Source organism: Dermacentor albipictus, chromosome 9, assembly GCF_038994185.2.
Source record: "Dermacentor albipictus isolate Rhodes 1998 colony chromosome 9, USDA_Dalb.pri_finalv2, whole genome shotgun sequence".
Classification (NCBI taxonomy): domain Eukaryota; kingdom Metazoa; phylum Arthropoda; class Arachnida; order Ixodida; family Ixodidae; genus Dermacentor; species Dermacentor albipictus.
The window spans coordinates 117,734,714-117,754,028 of record NC_091829.1 but is presented as its reverse complement, the minus strand read 5'-3'; the positions used below and the strand labels follow the sequence as shown (position 1 = coordinate 117,754,028).

The window sequence follows — 19,315 nt, the reverse complement described above, 5'->3', positions numbered from 1 at the left end:
CCACAGCTACCAATTCTGCTAAGTTGTTTAATTCGTCGAATACTGGCTGGTGTGCTGAATGTCAGCAGCGTAAAATAAGCGGCCTAGTAATACTGAAGGACAATATATTTGTTTTTTTCGTGAAAATATATTGACTGCAGAGGAACCACCTCATTTTATCAAGCTAAGAGCAGCATTTGTGAGACAGACCTTGCGTAGCGAGATCGCAGTGATCGAGTGGACATTCACAGCAACACAACCCGTGTTTGGGATACATCCTAAGAGGAATCAAGAAAACCAAAAGCAGAAAACCTGCCGACGGGGGCAGTAATGGCACTATTTGCTATGTCATCTTAGCTGAGACTCAGCTGGGACAAGAGCAAGAGGACGTAGATAAAATAACAGAACATACAGCGACAGCACAAAACGAATGCCGACAAGGCAACTTTTGAGGCAGCTGAAAGAACACACACACACACACAAAACATTTGAACTGTTTCAGTATATCATCCTTCCATACCACACAAAAAACTGTATTTCTTGCCGGGATAAGACGCTTGGGAAGGCGCAAAGGACGTGAGAATGAAAGACGCTGCCTTGAAGTTCCCGCTCCTACTTGCCGTGACGTTATCGATTCTGATGGCTTCTGCTATAACTTAGTTAATTTTTTGTCGGTGAAGATATAGATAACTTCTTTCTAGCAGAGCCAAGAACTATACTTATCAAGTTTTAAAAGCATTCAGTGAGCCTGGATGGCAAAAAAATACGAAAGGAGACATTGAAATCCGTAACATTACAACGAGGTTTCGTCGCCCGATAGATTTTCAGCGCGGAATTCACAAAATAGAACTTCGAGATTCAATTTTTGTTTTACTAATCAACCTTTTACTAGGGAAAAAAATAGAAATGTAAAACTTCAGAAATACTTACCCAGTGTAAAGTGACATATGGTTTCGATTTATTGTCGCCAATACATTTTTCTAGCTGTTGTCGCATTACTCCATCATTAACCTTGTTAGTAAATGTGGAATTTAGCGCATTATTAGACATTGATATAGCATACGTGCCCAAGCATGCTAACGCAGGCGTCAAAAATGAAGTTTCAGTGAACGACATGGTTTTTTTGTAGTTTTTGTTTTGGCCTTTTTTAGTTTCGTAGTTTTCATGGTCCATTCACGGTTTCACACACGACTGGCGATAAGACCAGAAAAAATTCAAAATCTTTCTAGGGGAGCAGGGGCGCTATAAGGTAAAGCTATTCCAAACTTTTCTATTCCAATTCTGCAATCAGCCCTTCACGATTGCTGAAAGAAATTGCGGGCCACTCCAACTTCACCTGTCTGTCACACAACGTCATGCAATTCACGATAGCTCCTCATGTTATATGACGTGTACACACCAAATGACTAAAGCGACCGAAAAAAAAGTAATTGTTTCTGATTCGGTGCTTTTTGTCATTAGCCCTCTGCTATTGGTCAAAAGCTTTCGGGCTGCGCCTACTTCGCCTGCCTTTCACGCGACGTCACAAAACCGCCGTAACTTAACGCGCCAAAGTGACGTGTACGCGTTAAAGGTGCATCAATATGCCAAAAAGGACAAATTTGTTTCTTCTGAATAGCCGGAGAATGTCCAGTTCCGAAAGGAATAGAAGATGGCTGCCCGCTGATCGCCCAGCCACTCGGTACTCCCGCCTGCCGGGAAGCGTGAACTTATTGGCGTATAATACAAATTTTTGCGTGGCAGTGTAACGTTGTAAGCCCTTTCAGCACGTACACGGCATCGCTCAGCCAACTCTTCTATCATGAGCATCCGTTTTAGTGCCATCCCTAGTCTTCGGTTGCACGCCGCCGCGATTTTTGACCAGCCACCGCAAGCTAAGTCCGGGGAAGTCGATCAAGCACAGACGCTGGCACTACCCTCTTCAGCCGGTTATCTACTTTCACTATGCTGGCTCGGCCCCATCGAATCCCTCTCCACTCCTCGCCTCTTGTCAGCCAATTCGATAAGGAAATCAATGCAGGCAATGCTATTCGCTTAGAAAGCAAACAAAAGTGTCCTCCTATGAAGGAGGAGAGCGTTTCATTGGTCTGTTCAGACAACACTGCGGGTCATCGTCCGATGCTTTCGCCGGTGGTTACGTAATTTTGACGTCAGGAGATTGGAATAAAAACGTATTGGAATAGTTCTAGGTTATAGGGCTCCAGGAATGATTACTCTTGGGACCACCTTCTAGTTCTACAAGAAAACACATGACAAATTATGCACACAGTCAATCTAAGATCGAAAACATGCTTTCATGAATACAAGATATTTAGGCACATTGTTGCATAGTTTGAGGCCTTGCACACAGAAAATGAAGCTTTGATAGTCTTCTCTTGAGCTTGTGGCAAGGGTACTATAAAGAGGATGAAAAACATATGTGGTTCTTGGTGTTCCCCTTGCGAAAGATCATGTGGACGGCCTAATTAAAGCTGCTCTACGCTATTGCTTCAGTATTCATTCTTCGCTACTTTCTACAAGACAACGTGCTACAGCTTGTCAATGTGAAAAGAGCGTCTTAGATTTATGCAAACTATTTGTGTCTTGACTTGGAGGCTAGCTGTCCACAGATGTATTTTTGGAATGCAATCACGAAAAACATTTGCGAAAGCCTGCCTAGAAGGCCACTGATGGCACTGCTAGCAGTGGTAGCTGTATCCTAGAGCTGACTTTGCAACGACGTTTGTTAGGGCGCGTTGCTAGGTCATGTCGCTATGATTACTTTGCTGATATGGTGGCCTGAAACAAAGATCCCAACTAAACGGAGAAACAGTTTCTGTTGTTACCGGCAACACGGATTTACCAGTATAATAACAATTTATATAAACTTCCCCAAGCTTCTTTGAAGAATCGATGCATGTATAACACAAGTTAGTGTATTGCTTTAGTAGAGAGCCATTTTAAGGGTGGCGACATTCATCCCCGTGAGCTAAAACCAATTTTGGGCTATAGCATCTCAGATGCTGGGAAGCCGACTTCCGGCGCTGCCTACTGCATTGTAGGCAGCGTGGCCCTTTCTTTAGGGTAAGAATGAGTTTTAGCTTGTCCGTAAACATATTACAATTTAAAAAATTTAATTCTAGGACGCTAAATAAGACGCACAAAAAGGAGGAAAACAGTAAGGCACCCAATGCTCTGTTTATCTGAGTGTGTTTCTCCCTTGCGCCTGCCTTTGTAGTTCCATAAAAAGTGTTTTCCAAATCGCACCAGCTTACCCAAGAAGTGTTATTAATGTTACGATTTGTTGATCACCGGCTTACCAGAGCCATAAGCCGCAATAGCAAACTTGCTAGCGAAATCTTATGACTTGCTTAACTGCAATGCGTTTTTGTGTCTTGTGAGTTTTCTCGTGCAGGAAAAATAAAAGTTACTCGGTCACTATTATTTCGCTGCCCATGGAGCAGATATGCAGAATTTGGTAGGTCACTACAGTATCATCTTTGGGTGCTCAGTGGTTAAAGAGGCCTAGTAGGTAATACCCTTCAAAAAGGCATTTCTTAAGTTTTGGTATGACAAGATACTTCATTTCACGAAGAATCTATTCTACAAATGGCATGTGACAATTAGAATTAAAAGTGTTTCAAAAGTGGCAGCAATTTTACCTGTCGCTTATAAACGTCTGCTTGGCTTGACGTCAAAGTTCATCGAAGGGCTAGAAAATTGCAAAAAGTAATCCTTTAAAGCGGAAGCTTTAGTGACCTAGTCGTGCCGATCGAGTTAAGCCGTCGCCAGCAATTTGACCTTCATTTGACCGCCGCTGCGCCATAGCCTTGGCAACGCATCCCGTGACTTGCCGCGCGAGCTCTGTCGCTGCAGCGTGCGCTATCCGCCGCCGCCGTCGCCGCCGCCGGCTTGGCGCATGCGCTCTTGGCAGCATCGTCGCCATACGACCCCTTGCCACGCGCCTGGCTAAGAGGAGCACCGGGCTCGCCTAGTCAGTGCGAGCTTGACCATGGCTGAGAGCGAGACCGGGGCTTCTTCTCTGAGCGTTGCGCGGGATCACGTGGACGGCGTAGGCTTTGAGACGTTGTCGCCAAGCGGCGTCTGACCACCCCGTGGATATGGCCGTCTAACGATGCGCGTCTACCCAAGCGTAATCAGAGCCATGTCTAGCCACCGACCTAGGCGCCGCCGTAATACCTGGATTAAATATGATTGCACACCTAAGTATAATAATTACACCTAAATCAAAGGTTAACCAAGTGAAACCAAGAATTAAGCAGGCTAAACTGAACTTTGCATATCGAGGGTTAGCCGAGCTAAGCGGCAACCATTTTTTTTGGTTGCGATTTAGCCTCTGGCTTCATAAGTGCGTTTAGCTTTCCTTGTTTTTGCATATTGACTGGAAATGCCACTGTTGATCGTTGGCGGCAGCACAATTGTCTTTACAACAGCGATTTCATTCATCACAGCTAAAATTTTGAATAGTTTAATACCGACGAAATTGCCACCTTCACATGCTACACTGAGAAGACAAGGATGCGACTTTTTTTCATCACATGTGAAAAAAAAAGCTACGATTCTACGTAAACTGATACGCTATTCTGCGGTAATAATGTGGTCAGCCCGCACTCCCGAGGGCGAATCCTATAAAGATCACTGTTTACTCGCTGAAGTACTCAAAGCCAAGCAAAAAGATTGTAAGCTACAGTAACTGCTGCAAGGACTTCACAGAGGAAATTATTATAAATGGTGGTAAAAATTATGCCACGTGGGCGAGTCGAGACTTGCTAGCCGGTGCCGTTGTCACCGGCGGAATGTCACCGATGCATTTCGGTCTCGCTCGATGGTTGACAACTAAACATTAAAGGCAATTTCTGCAAAACACTCTGTTCATAGGAAGAAGATTATCTCTGGAACTCACAAGCTTTTGGATGCGAAATATTGCTCAATTATTGTCATTTTGCGAATGCATCTATTGAACTAAAAGCAATATTTTATCCAAAGATGATGGTGCAATAAGCTTTATCTTAAAGAAATAAAAAGATAGCAGATTTTAAAAATAAAAGATGCAATTTTAATATTGCCCTCACATTGTGATGGCAATGTTCGCAATTTTAGTTTGAAGCCAATTTCAGCCAATTTCATTGTGAATGGTATTGTTTTACTTTTGTCAAATGGCCACATTGTGAGCATTATTTGACAGGTTTGATTGCTGTAACTATAAGAATTACAGAAACTGTAGCTCGAGCAAAGTACAAATATACATACATATATATATATATATATATATATCGCAATGCGGGGGTGTCACAGTGAAAAGCTAAATCTTGCAAAAAATCAGTCACAGAAAAACGCAGCACAGAGACCTAATACCACTTCGCATTGACATCCAACCTGTGTTTACTGCGCCTTTTGTACCAAAGAACTTGCTGGTGGCCTTGCGGGTGCATACCTCAGATAATTAATGAGTGCTCAAATCAAACACAGCGCCAAAACGGGGGTACACACGGATTTTGTGACAGCCTCCTTTTTTGTGGTTTGTTTTGTTCAGCGCTTATAATTAGATATTGTGCACCAAGTTGGTAAAGCGGTGACGAGGCCAGGAATGTCGGATGGGCGTCCTTAAGACCCCAACAGAAGAGTCCATCACAAAGGGCATAGAATTGGAGAATGAGGAAGCTGCTACCAATGCCAGCAGCTGCATCCTATAACAAGAGGGGAGACAGTAATTTACATCGTATCAGTATATCACGCCGCAAAGGGAACACCATAATTCGTTCTTAATTGATCACAAGAAGACCCCCCCCCCACCCCCAACAGCCATTAGCGGAAAACTGGTAGTTTTCTGAGGATACGTTTCACGCTGCAGTCAATACACACAATATGTACAAGCACAGTCATTCATCCTACAAGATATTAGAAGTTCCTGCCACACGAAGCGTGAAAGTGCTTCGCCTGAGGGAGCTGAAGTGGGGCTGGTTGTACATTTCACAAGCGCTATGATCTTAAAGGCAGTCTTGGGAGCGCTGAGGCCGAGTCAGGTGCCGCCTGAGTTTGGCCATGTTGTCTATGATGAGCTTATTCTTGGGGTCGAGCGAGAGAGCCACCTGGTAGTGTCTAAATGCACCCGAGTAGTCACCCTGCACAAGATGAACAGAAGGTAGCGATTCACGTCAATTTACACCGTGAAACTTTTTCCAAGATGCCACTTAAACCACGAACGGACTGTCGAGTTAGATGTGGCCTGCTGTCATTTCAAGCACAATAATTGTCATCACAATGTCACATTGCTTCGATTGGCATGACATCATGCAGCGCATGGAGCTGAACTTGAAAATGCGGAAGTGCAAGAGGAAAAGGACGCAGACGAGACGACAAGGACGATCGCTGATCTCGAGCGTGAAAGAAGCCCGCGAATACAGGCGAAATTGGCGCGCGACTGACCGCTCGAGGCGCTTTGCGTGCATCGCTGACTTTTCTCATGCTCAGAAAAAAACGCATTTATGTTGAACATATTGAGCAACAGAAACCTGTATCCGTACTTTTTTATGTTGCTCTACGATTTTCTCATTTACACTTTTCGACTAATTATAATATTTGAGAAATTGAGTAATAAATTAAGGTTACTTATGCTGTTAGGCGGAATGCAAAAAAAAAAGAATAAGCTGGGTATCCCCAAGCGACGGCAAAGGACATTACTTTGGTTCAGTCCTGCTACGTGGAAATTCGCATAGTTAAAAAAAATCTTAGTTACAGTTGGGACACCATGTATACATGGTCTTCGCTTCTTCAATAAGGTTATTACCTATTCCCTAGTTCTTGCTTTAGTCAAAGAAAAACCAAGCAGACTTATCTAATGTGGATAAAGCACATTCTAAAATTTATACAGGAAGTTTGTAACCTGGCGCCTTACAACTAGAACTAACAAATTCAAGCGGTGGGCAAGGGTTACACGTACCACTAGCTCTTGACGTAATAGTTCTACGGAAACTCGCAAGGGGGACAGAAGTAATTATTTATTGAAAAATGAGACATACACCCAATCATAGGAATCGCTACAAAGAAAACCCATACAAGCTCCTCGAAGGGAAAGCCTGCCATCTGCTAGCCGCCTGATTAGCTCAGATGGTGGACCGGCTGCCCCAGAAAGGCGGTGGCCTCGTCTTCGAGTCTGGGACCAGGACGAGTTTTTCTTCAACTGCGAGGCTCTTCTGTCGAGGAACCCGTATGGGTTTCCTTCGTAGATATCGATACGATTAAGTGGATGTCTCATTTTCCCTTAATTAACCATAGCTCTTTGTCCACTGGCAATATGATCCCGATGCTTACCTCCAAGTGCCTGATAACAGCAAGATTCAAATGCGCATGCGGCAGATCTGGTTGCAGTTCAATCGCAACCTCGTAACTCTGAAAAAAAAGAAACACCACATGGAGAATGTAGTTTTTTCTTCAGATTATGCATCGCGTCTGCATTGACACACAAGAAGCGTCACAGTGTTCAAATGCTAATCTAAACGTTAGCATTTACAATACAACCACTGACTCCCTGCAGGCAATATTGATATATCACCGATGTTTAATCGAAGCAAACATTTTAAAAACCTCCAAATTCGACATTCATATGGGGCCAAAAGCTTTGGTTTGACTGCTTAAAGTACTGAAAAGAAAAATATGCAAGAGCTAAAAAGGAGCACAGGTACAAGAAGCTTACTCTTCATTTCGTTAGTCTTTTCTTATAATTATTGGTCTGTTATTGCCCCTTGCAGAAAGTGTAAGCAAATGTGCTTTTGTTCTGACAAGCAATTTAGGTCTGCTGACGCTCTCGTTAGGAACCTTCTTCCGGGCAAACATCTGAAGTTTTCCGCAAATTAGCAACCACAACGTCTGTTACTTGTATGGCTGGAAAGCACTGTCCCAACCTAAAACGCTTGCAATTGGACTAGTTGGTTACGGTATTCATGGTTACTGTTCTCACAAACAACAATGTGACAGTAAAACTGAAATACTCTCAACCTTTCGGAAATCATTCACTTTTAGCCGCATCCAATACATGAATACCGCAAGACTGATTGCAATGTTTTGATCACTACTACTAAGTGGCGTTGTTCCATACCTGCGCTGAGGAACTCAGATCGCCGTAGTCCTTCAGGATGTCACCGTGATCGGAATGTATTCTGGCGCAAGACCGGTCACGCACCCCGCACTGCTTCAATGCCTTCAATATGTAGTCCATTGCCTGCGATAGGACACCCCCGTGGAAAGGTTATTACATGTATGTAACCGAGGATTGCGTTCAGTGGGCGCGTTCCAAGCTTATTTTTGTCATACTGGTGCTTGGTGGCTGACTTTGAGGAGTGCATCCTACCGTGAATGAACAATTGGAGCGTCATGGAGGCGTGGTCTCTACACATTAGTGCGAGAAACAGTGGTCATCGACCCCTGTTGGATGAGCTCCATCGCTCATCCTGTGCATCGGATACTCATCCCACTGTGGCCTTCCTCTCTTACTTTTTCGCTCAACAACCTCTTCGCACTTAGGCCACAGAGCTAGCTTTACTTTAAAAAACAATGTACATAGTTGTTCGTCATACCTCGCGTATCTTAAACTACAGCACCATCTATATTATCCGAGAGTTCTTGAATTCTCGTTCTACACGAGGAAGGCAGCCCCCGTAAGCTGTAGAACCCTCGACCTGGTAAAGCACCATAGCCATTGAAATGCGTCGGTGGTTTAAAATGCTCCTTTGTAGGATACACTCTTTAACGCAACCATGCATTTAGCTTCGAGTTCATTGCAAAGCGTTCATGATAACTCTTTGCAAGTATAGAAATAACTTCTCATTCGTGCCTCATAACGTTATTTGCATGTAAATCCCCAGAATTGGGAAAAATGAGAAATTGAGGATGGTAGGTCTCGGAAATCTTCATTACCCTGTAGAAAATTACTCTTGAAATATTTTCTCACCGCTGCATAAGCCAGGAGCAGAAGGCAAACCAGAGCAATGCTGATTCTCCCATAACTTGAATAACAACGTTCCCTAGATTTTTGTAAAGTGGTGTTGTTTCCTTTGTCAAGATAATTTGTGTGATGAAAAATTGCAAATAGACTCAACATTTTAGAGTTTAAACTTATTTCTACGGCTGTTGTAAGATATTTAAGTAATATATATGCTGTGATGTCGCAGTGCAAATTGTCTCGATAACACAGCCTTCCACTTGAAGCCATATTCTCAGAAAATGTCAGCCAGTGCATACTGCAATTTGTTGTTGTCGAAAGTTGTTTGGCATCCTGCAGCAACGTGGCTGGATAACAAGGAACCGTATTCGAACTGCAAGGAAGATTGGCGCTGGTCTTCTCCTACGCAATATCGTAGTGTCAAAACAGCGCGCCGCTTCACAGACTGATGTAAATGATGTGACTATTTTTTGCGTGACGTAGCACTCCCGTATCACCACTATACTTAAGCGCTTACGCGTCATTTGCAGAGAAGCAAGCTGATAAGCGGCTAATTTTTACCTTTTCTCCAAAGCAAATCTCGATCAAACAAATTAACACAAGGTCTATGTACAAGGGTGCTCTGACTATGGGTGGTTCTCGGTCAATTTTAGTATACGCATGCATAGTTCGCTGTTTAGTACCACGATCATACTGTCACGTACGAGTTTGTGCTGCTGTGAACGAAAGAACGTTGTGAGGTGAAGAGGAGGTTGAAGCATCTCGACGATCGGTAGATGGTGGTATCCTGACTACTGAGATACAACCTCGTAACTGTATATTTTATTTCCCCGTGACATTTTGGTGGACGTGCGGGTACTCTCGCCACAAGTCGGCCCTGGGTCTTCGGAGCGGGCGTCACATCGGTTGTACTGTTATGACTACTGACGCTGCCTCCGCCCCTCAGACACCTGCGGAAGTAGTGCTAACCCAGTTACGTCACCCAGGAATATTCATCGGCACTGGCAAGGTCGACATCGAAGACTGGCTGACGTCGTATGAACGCGTTGGTAAGCACAACAAGTGGGATTCTGCACTTTTGATGGCCAACGTGATCTTTTACTTGGAAGGAACCATGAAGGTATGGTTCGAGGCGCATGAAGCTGACATTAGAAGCTGGGACTCCTACAAGGAAAAGCTACGCGATCTTTTCGGAAGACCTGTGGGACGTCAAATGGAGGCCAAGCAAGAGCTAGCGTCTCATGCCCAGACAGCAACCAAATCGTACGTCACGTATGTCCAAGACGTTCTGGCTCTCTGCCGTAAAGCGGACGCGTACACGCTTGAGGCCGATAAGGTCGGACACATCTTGAAGGGCATCGCGAACAATGCGTTCCGCTTCCTGCTTTGCAGGAACTGCTCAACGGTTGAGTCCGTCATTAAGGAATGCCGGAATTTTGAGGAAGCGATGAGCAAGCGCACCGTACAACGCTTCGGCCGACTTTCGAATACGGCTGCCACTTCCTCCTGCAACGACCCTTTGGCGTCACATAACGACCCTCCGGTGACAAATTAGCCTACAATGCCGAGCTTGATGCAGGTCATCCGTCGCGAACTTCAGGCTATGGCTCCAAGTTCTCACTACCCCCATACGCATGACAACATGACCATCTTGATTAATCAAGCTGTTGTCCGCCAAGAAATAGGAAACAGGGACATCCAGTCTGCCGTCCACCCACGTCCCACTCTACCGCTCCTGTCATTGCCTCTGCTGCACCTCGGCAGTCGTTCCCGAATCGATATCGGAACCCCTCTGAGCGCCAAACACTGGATGACAGGCCAATTTGCTTTGCTTGCTCCCGGGTCGGTCACATCTCCTGCCACTGCCGTAGTAGCCGCTGATACTCCTCGCCTCGACCATATGCTGATCGCCGCTTCGACCGAGACCCTCGGCCTTTGTCGCCCCTCTCTGAACCATATCATGCCGGCCTTCCACCTCGGGGAAACACCACTAGCCGCTCGCCCTCGCCGCAACGCAGTCAGTCCCGTTCACCCACACCTCGTCGTCTCTCGTACCCGTCCTACGCTGGCCAATTCTAGAGAAACTAAGCAATGCAGCCCCCGCAGGTGCGGCTGCATTAAGGACTCGGACTGCAAAACCTCTGCTGACCCCTACTGCTCGACCGAATCTTGTTGAAATTTTTGTTGAAGAGGTACCCGCTCAAGCCTTCATCGATAATGACGCTCAGGTGTCGGTTATGCGATGATATTTTCGTAGCCGTCTCCATAAAGTCCTGACACCTGCCGAGTCGCCTGCCGTCGGAGTAACTAACGGCAGTACAGCAGCCGTGATAGGAAAGTGCACCGCCCGTGTTACCATTGCCGGCCGTCCAGTGTTAGTCCTGTCCACCGTACTGGCCGAGTGTCCGCACGAAGTGATTCGTGGAATGGACTTTCTGACTGTTCATTAAACACTTATTGACTGTGCAACGGGAACCCTTCGCCTTGAACTGCCCCATTAATTTGCCGACCGGACCGATGACCACAAGCCACGACTTAGGTCTACTGAATTTGTTCGACTGCAACCTGATGCTGCGACTCGCATCCTCATGTCGCCTTCTTCACCACTTCGAGATTGTCCTTACGTGGTGTCCCCACTTTACGACGCCCTCCTGGCCCGTCAAATAGAGCTACCAAGCTCAATAGTAACTCTCGTCAATAATCAAGCGTGGCTTCCTCTTCTGAACTTTGGTTCGTGTCTGCAAGTGCTTCCTGAGGGTGTGTCTGTCGCTGTGCTTTCCCCTTTGGAAGACTATGGAGTAGCTGCTCTTGCGCCCGAACCACGATTCGACACGGCTTCAGCTTCTGCCCCTCCTACTTCACGCAACGACAAGTTTACACCAATGATAGCTCCTGATTTACGACCTGCTTACGCCGACGCCCTTCGCAGCATTCTGATGTCCTATGAAGACATCATGGATTTTGGCGATCGCCCGCTAGGTCGAACCCGTGTCGTCACTCATTCAATCCACACTGGTGACACTCCTCCTATACGCTGGCGGCCCTACCCTGTGTCTGCGGCTGAACGCGATGTGATCCAAACGGAGGTGGACAAAATGCTCTCCAAAGATATTATCAAGCTTTCCTCCAGACAATGGGCGTCACCTGTCGTTCTGCTCAAAAAGAAGGACAACACCTGTAGATTTCGTATCGATTACCGCAACTTTAATAAGATTACCAAAAAGGACGTGTATCCGCTTCCGCGTATTGATGACGCGCTCGACTGCTTACACGGTGCCAGTTATCTTTCGTCGATCGATTTGCGCTCTGGCTACTGGCAAATAGCAGTGGATGAGCGAAATCGCGAAAAGACCGCCTTCGTCACCCCAGATGGTCTCTGCCAATTTAAAGTGATGCCTTTCGGACTGTGCAATGCCCCTGCTACCTTCGAGCGCATGATTGACTCTCTTCTGCGCGGATTCAAATGGGGCACATGCCTCTGCTACCTTGATGACGTCATTGTTTTTTCACGAACGTTTGAGAGACACCTCCACCGACTCTCAGCTATCCTTGCTGTTTTTCGACGAGCTGGCCAACAACTCAATTTTGCAAAATGCCATTTCGGCCACCGCCAAATACGAGTACTTGGTCACTTGGTTGACGATGCAGGCGTCCAACCTGATCCTGATAAAGTTTATGCCGTTGGTGATTTTCCACTTCACCTTCTTCTACCGATGTCTGAAGTTTCCTAGGGCTGTGTTCCTATTTTCGGCGATTTATCAAGAACTTTGCCGAAATCGCTCGTCCTCTCACAGAACTCTTCAAAAAGGACACCACGTTTTGTTGGGGACCTGACCAAGCTGCAGCATTTTCAACGCTTACCAGTCGCCTTATCAATCCACCCGTGTTGGGTCATTTTGATGCGCATGCCTACACAGAAGTTCGCACTGATGCAAGCGGCCATGGCATTGGCGCTATCTTGTCCCAACAACAGCGGGACACCAATTGCGTGATCGTGTATGCTAGCTGTCTTCTTTCAGAACCAGAGCGCAACTACTCCATAAAAGGACGTGAATGCTTGGCCCTTGTTTCGTCCATTGCTAAGTTCAGCCCTTACCTGTTCGGTCGCCATTTCACTGTCGTGAGAGACCATCATGCCATATGTTGGCTATCCTCACTCAGGGATCTGACAGGCAGCCTTGGCCGCTGGGCTTTACGCCTGCAAGAGTACACCTTTTCCGTGTCCTACAAATCTGGGTGGCTACATAAGGACGCCGACTGCCCCTCCCACTATCCTGTCGACCCTCCCTATGGCACCGAAACCGATACAGATACGTGCGTTTTGTCGATCTCCGACTTCTCACGCATCGCCGACGAGCAGCGTCGTGACCTACATTGGCGATCCATCATAGAACGCCTTACCTCGGAGCAACAGGACGTTTCCCTCCGCATGTTTGTTCTCCAGGACGGGACCTTATACCGACGCAATATGAGTCCACATGGTGCTGAACTGCCTCTCGTCGTTGCCCAGCACCTGCACGCGACAATTCTCTCGCAGTTGCACGATGTGCCCACCACTTGTAGTTTGGGTGTCTCCCGTACGTATGACCATGTGTGCCGGCGATTTTTTTGACCTGGGCTATATCGCTCTGTTCGAAGCTACGTCGCTGCCTGCGAACTTTGCCAACGCCGCCAGAAGCCTCCATTGTCTCCCGTTGGGCACCTTCAGCCTATAGATATCCCCAGTGAGCCATTTTACCGTGTCGGCCTGGACCTCCTTTGCCCATTTCCAACTTCATCCTCGGGCAACAAGTGGGTGGCCGTTGCGACGGACTATACCACGCGTTATGCCATAATGCGGGCCCTCCCTATGAGTGGCGCAACTGATGTGGCTGATTTTCTTCTTCATGAGGTAGTCCTACATCATGGTGCCCCAGGTCAGCTATTCAATGATAGGGGCCGCTTTTTTCTTTCTGAGGATGTCGACGACCATCTTCGCTCTTGCTCCACATCCCACAAGTTCACGACGGCCTACCACCCACAGACAAACGGACTTACCGAGCGTCACAATCGTACACTCATGGACGTGCTTTCCATGTACTTGTCCGCTGATCACCGGGATTGGCATTGCACCTTACCCTTCGTGACGTTTGCGTACAATTCGTCGCGTCACGATATTACTGGTTATTCTCCATTCTACCTACTATATGGCCGTGACCGACTCCCGCCGGTTGACTCGCTGGTCCTTTCCGATGCCACCACTACTACGTTCTATGCTCACGGCGCCATTGTTCGCGCGGCCACAGCACATTGCATTGTCCGTGACCGTCTTCTGGCGTCTCAGACTAGCCAAAAGCACCGTTACGATAGCCGTTGTCGGGACGTTCATTTCAGCCCTGGGTCACTTGTCTTGCTTTGGTTAGCCTCCCGTCGCGTCGGCCTTTGCGAAAAACTTCTGCCGCGATACGTCCGACCATAAGTTCTTCGCCATGTCACCAGCCTCACATATGAGATATCACCTGCCACTTCGACGTCTTCTACCCCTCCAAGGACTGATATCGTGCATCGTTTCGCGACTAAAGCCCTATAACTCGCACACTGATTCGACACCCTAAGAAGCATCGAGACGATGCTTCTGCCGCCGGGGGTTGATGTTACGTACGAGTTTGTGCCACTGTGAACGAAAGGACGTTGTGAGGTGAAGAGGAGGTTGAAGTAACTCGACGATCGGTAGATGGTGGTGCCCTGACTATTGAGCTACAACATCGTAACTGTATGTATTGTAAATACATATATTTTATTTCCCCGTAACAATATCTTCGTGTTCGGCGCTAGGTATATGTGCCCGCTTACGCCCAGAATGGATTATGCTGCTTCAATTGGCTTTCCAGTAAGCGTTGCTTTCGCTGGTTACAGAAATATATCTCATTCACAATGCGCAGATATCCCTAGTTTGAATGGCAAAATTGCATAGCACTTCTTCGTTAAATGGCCCAGGGCATCCAAACACTGTCGTTTACTTGGCCAGATGGTTCCACTGCTCTGGCTGTACAATCAATTCATAGTTGACAGGATCATACGAAGGTAATTTGTGGTGAACGATCAAAACAAGTCGTAACGTAGCGCGCAGTTTGCCTAGATTTGGACTAATTTTCCTATTTCCCTTTTTTACCCAAAACAAGGCGTACAATTCCTAGGCATTTGAAAATGTCCCTAGCGATTTGCAGCACTGACCCAGAGGAATGTGAGATTATCGCCTGTACTATTACAGTTGCACATAAACATACATGCGGTTTGTCTCAGATACAATTGTCTCCGAGTATTAAGATGCGATTGGAGACAAGACAATAGTTTTAGGTGGTCGTGAGTCATAAGAGGGTTAACAGCGTGTGAAAAGTCAAACAATATATAAATATTTATTATGTTACATTTTAGGTGAAAAACGGCATCGAAAATATAAAGATGAGGGTATCAAAACTCAAGGCTGCAACGTTACTTTCTAATAAGGTCATATATAATTATTACAAGGATTAGCAGGAGTGTGAGCAATAGAACAAATATTTTGTCACGTTGTAGTGACGGTTATGAACATAGCAACAAAGATGTTAATCACGAAATAACTGGTTAATAAACTAAATTCAACTATGGAGTCTTGCGTGCCAAAACCGCGATTTAAATATAAGGCACACCGTAGTGGGGGACTCCAAAAATTTTGACCATCTGGGGCTATAAATTTAACGTGCACCTAAATTTAAGAACATGGTTGTTTTCGCATTTCGCCAGAAAACTAACTTTTTTTTTGGAATAGTAGCAGGAGAATTTGTGTAACTTTTGTTGGACGAACCTGTGCCCACAAAAGCAAATGACACTCGAAGCACAACGATAGCGGCGAGCATTGTCGGCTGTCGTCGAAACCTGGTCTGCGGGTCAAGCGTGACGGCTTTTCTACATGAGTCGTCGAACGTTGCAGCGTAATCGCTGGAGCCCGCGTGCCTTCCAGAAAGTACTACACAATTCGCATCGCGCACACAATCAGATTACACAAAGTTCAGTGAACCCGCCGTGGTTGCTCAGTGGCTATGGTGTTAGGCTGCTGAGCACGAGGCCGCGGGATCGAATCCCGGCCACGGCGGCCGCATTTCGATGGGGGCGAAATGCGAAAACACCCGTGTGCTTAGATTTAGGTGCACGTTAAAGAAGCCCAGGTGGTCGAAATTTCCGGAGTCCTCCACTACGGCGTGCCTCATAATCAGAAAGTGGTTTTGGCACGTAAAACTCCTTAAATAAATTAAAGTTCAGTGACAACAGACAACGGATAAAACCATCGATAACATCTGGGAAACTTCCGATACATGCAGTTGCTTCTAGCGCTCACCGATAACATTAATGGGGCCCTGTACCACCCTCGGGTTTGGTGAGAAATCATGGATCGTGGATGGCAGATGCGGCTGTGAACAACTCAGGTAAGCTTAAGAGCCATGCGTGGGGCGTGAAGCTCGCAAGCAGAGCGCGAAGTCACCTTTCTCTCAAACGCTCCCTTTTCAACAGAAGTATGCTCCTCACTCTTATCTGGACGCTTCATTTCGGGATATAGAGGATTCCCATACACGGCTGCTAAGAGCCAATAGCTGATATGTGTCTTCTCACGCTCGGCCGCTGCCGCCCGCGTAGCAACTGAATTTTGGCCGCCCAGCTTATGGGTGTGGTAGGCGTCGGGTCTCAATAATTTTGACTAGTTTGGACGATCAGATGGCCTCGAACCTCGCGAAACTTAAGCCCAGACCACAGGCACGCTTGCCTGCGCACGCTCACTCCTGGGCGACCGGTCCTGGTTAGATACCTTGGCAGGCTTATTGATAGTAATTCAAAAATGCGCCAGTTGGATGTGGCTACTAAACGTCAGTCAAGCTGGTGCAGGACAAGGCTGATGCACACCGCATAGCACGGCCAGACTGGAGCCGATGAGCGCGAGCGTGTACTCCTGCCATTTTGTGGTCATAGCAAACGCTGTACACACGCACTACAGTTGGATGGAGCTGCCGTCTCCTACGTAGCGTAGATACCGCGGTTGCTGCGAGGTGCCGCGACGAGTCCACTGGCTAAGAGCGCTCGGCTCGCTGATGACAACAGCATTTGGCTTGCGTCTGGCACGCAGTAGGCGCTAAAATCGGAAGCAGTTGCCTCAATGTTAACGTCTAAAATCAAATTTGAACTGCGCGCCACGGTGACTTTCAGTAGGCGGAGCGTTGTGGCCACGCCCAGCTCCACCGGAAATTTCGCAGTGCAAGGTATTGAAGAAATAGTGGAAGCATAGCGAAGTGTGTGTTTCATTACCATTAACTTCGCTTCTGCTGGACGCATTGATGTACCTCTTGCGGCAAAGAATTTCTGAAATACCCCGTTTTACCTTCAAATGCATTCCTGCACTTGAATAAAAAAGTGGTCCGGGGACCCTTTAAGTTATTAGCGGGTGAAATGCAATCCCGGGAAAAGGGATAAGTGAGTACATTTGCCAATACGCATCACGTAAGCATTAACAATAAGCATCACAGAATAATAAAAAAAAGACATAAGCGTGCCTGTATTAAAAAAAAAAACACTTGAGAATTGAAACATTTAATAACACGAAGTGAACCCAAGAATTAAAGAAACACGAACATCAAAATTACCAAATCAACTTTTGATGAATTCTTGAATGGAAGTAAAGAAACATTGTATTTAAAATGAGCGGGTAAACAATTCCATACTGCGATCGCAGGGAAGGATCAGTATTTTTTACTTTAATTAGTATATTCCTTCGGCAGCCAAAAGTCATTGTTAATAGGAAACCTGGTACAGTTCGTATTACTAAAACCGCAGAATTAATAAAGTTACTAAATATCGCCCCCGCCCCCCCGCTACCCCCTTTCTTTTCTTTCATTACACAACGAGGGTCTGGAATAGGGCAACATTGATGCATTCAGGTAGCATGTGTGGATTCATTGGCCAGTTGCCTTCACCCTAAAAGATCGCGTACCCGTGACGCCTGCGGCAGAAAGAATGTTCTACATCCGCCGCCAAGGTTCGTGAAAGGTGGCGCTGGCTGACACACCCAAAGGTTAGTTGTAGGAGTAAAACATCAATATCTAAGAAAGTGGATAGGAAAACGGCGCCGCAGTAGCTTAATTGGTTAGAGCATCGCACGCATAATGGGATGACGTGGGATAGTTTCCGACTTGCGGCAAGTCATTTTTTCATCCACTTTCATTGTCGTTTATTTATCATTTCTTGAACTCAATTAGTAAGTACAAGTAATTTTTCTTACGTTGTCCTTGGTGTCTTTGTTGGCTTTTTGTGATTTAGAAAGTGCATCAGTTATTTTTATAGTATAACACACTTAGACCGCCACAGAATAAGCTATTAACAGTAAAGATGTACTGAAGTAGAGCAGCGGTGCTGCCGTCGTGAGAATAGTGAAATATGAGTCATATGTGGGAAGTCAGTTCTGCAGTATGTGCAAGATGGAGAGAGGTTCATGAAAGGGAAAGTGCAATCGACCCTCGTGTAGCGTGGAGCTACGGAAGAAACCTGTACGAGTTTCTCAGACAGATTTGTCCTGGTCTGAGATTCCGGACAAGGACAAATTTTTCCTGAACCTTTTCATGGTAAGAAACCTGACTGGGGGATTTCTTTTGTAGCTTCGTGCAATATTTATGGGAATGCCAATTTTTCCTTTCGAAAATAAGTCACGTAATCAATCGGGAGGAGGCCGTCATCTTAAGGCAGATACAGACCGGGTCATTCCTCGCCCCGGCAGTACTAGACGTGCTTCACCCAGAACTCAATCCAAGTGGTGCGTGCGGTGCTTGTGCAGTGGTTCCGGCGGACCAATGGCACACCATGTGGGACTGTGCCTGGTTCCCGACCGAAGCTACCTCCAGGACATACCCGCCCGAACTTTAAAGTGCAGTGCAGACAAGGATACTCAACTATGGGCCGTCCAGCAGGCCCTAGGTGCGCGCGAAATGCACAAGACTCATGACTCGCCACAAATGGGTCGAACTGGGGTAGAGCAGAGTAAGGCATAACCCTGGGTCGATGCTTAGCCCGCGTAACCACGCGTTAAACCGTTGGTTGCCGCACTAAAAAAAAATATTCCTATCCTATGCTATCCCAAGTCACGTAATAATTATGGATAGAATTGTGAATGACCTATTTGTCTGATTGATTTTCAGGTATGTAATTGCAAATATGAAATTCGCACAGTTTCAACGTATCAATGATCAAGCCATATCCACTAAGTAGGAATTTTCAGGCTAGGTCTGCATTTTGGCTTACTTGTTCCGAAATACATTAGTGATCCACTCGCTATTTTTCCCAAACCCCTTCCCTTGGCAATGTAGGACTAAGTTAATTGAACACTAAAGGCTCTCCACCAGG

The 19,315-nt window shown here is 46.3% G+C and overlaps 1 protein-coding gene across 2 annotated transcripts in view; it reads right to left on the bottom strand.

Moving 5' to 3' along the window:
• Positions 1-5,907: 5,907 nt before the first annotated feature.
• Positions 5,908-19,315, bottom strand: part of LOC135911230 (protein O-mannosyl-transferase TMTC1-like) — a 151,277-nt gene continuing 137,869 nt past the window's right edge. For both annotated transcript variants that reach the window (XM_070525289.1, XM_065443423.1), the window contains 3 exons: positions 8,075-8,197; positions 7,291-7,368; positions 5,908-6,101 (listed from right to left, as the gene is read on the bottom strand). In XM_070525289.1, coding sequence (XP_070381390.1) covers positions 5,967-6,101; positions 7,291-7,368; positions 8,075-8,197 — 336 coding nt within the window. In that variant the 3' untranslated portion in view covers positions 5,908-5,966. The remainder of the gene's footprint in view (positions 6,102-7,290; positions 7,369-8,074; positions 8,198-19,315) is intronic.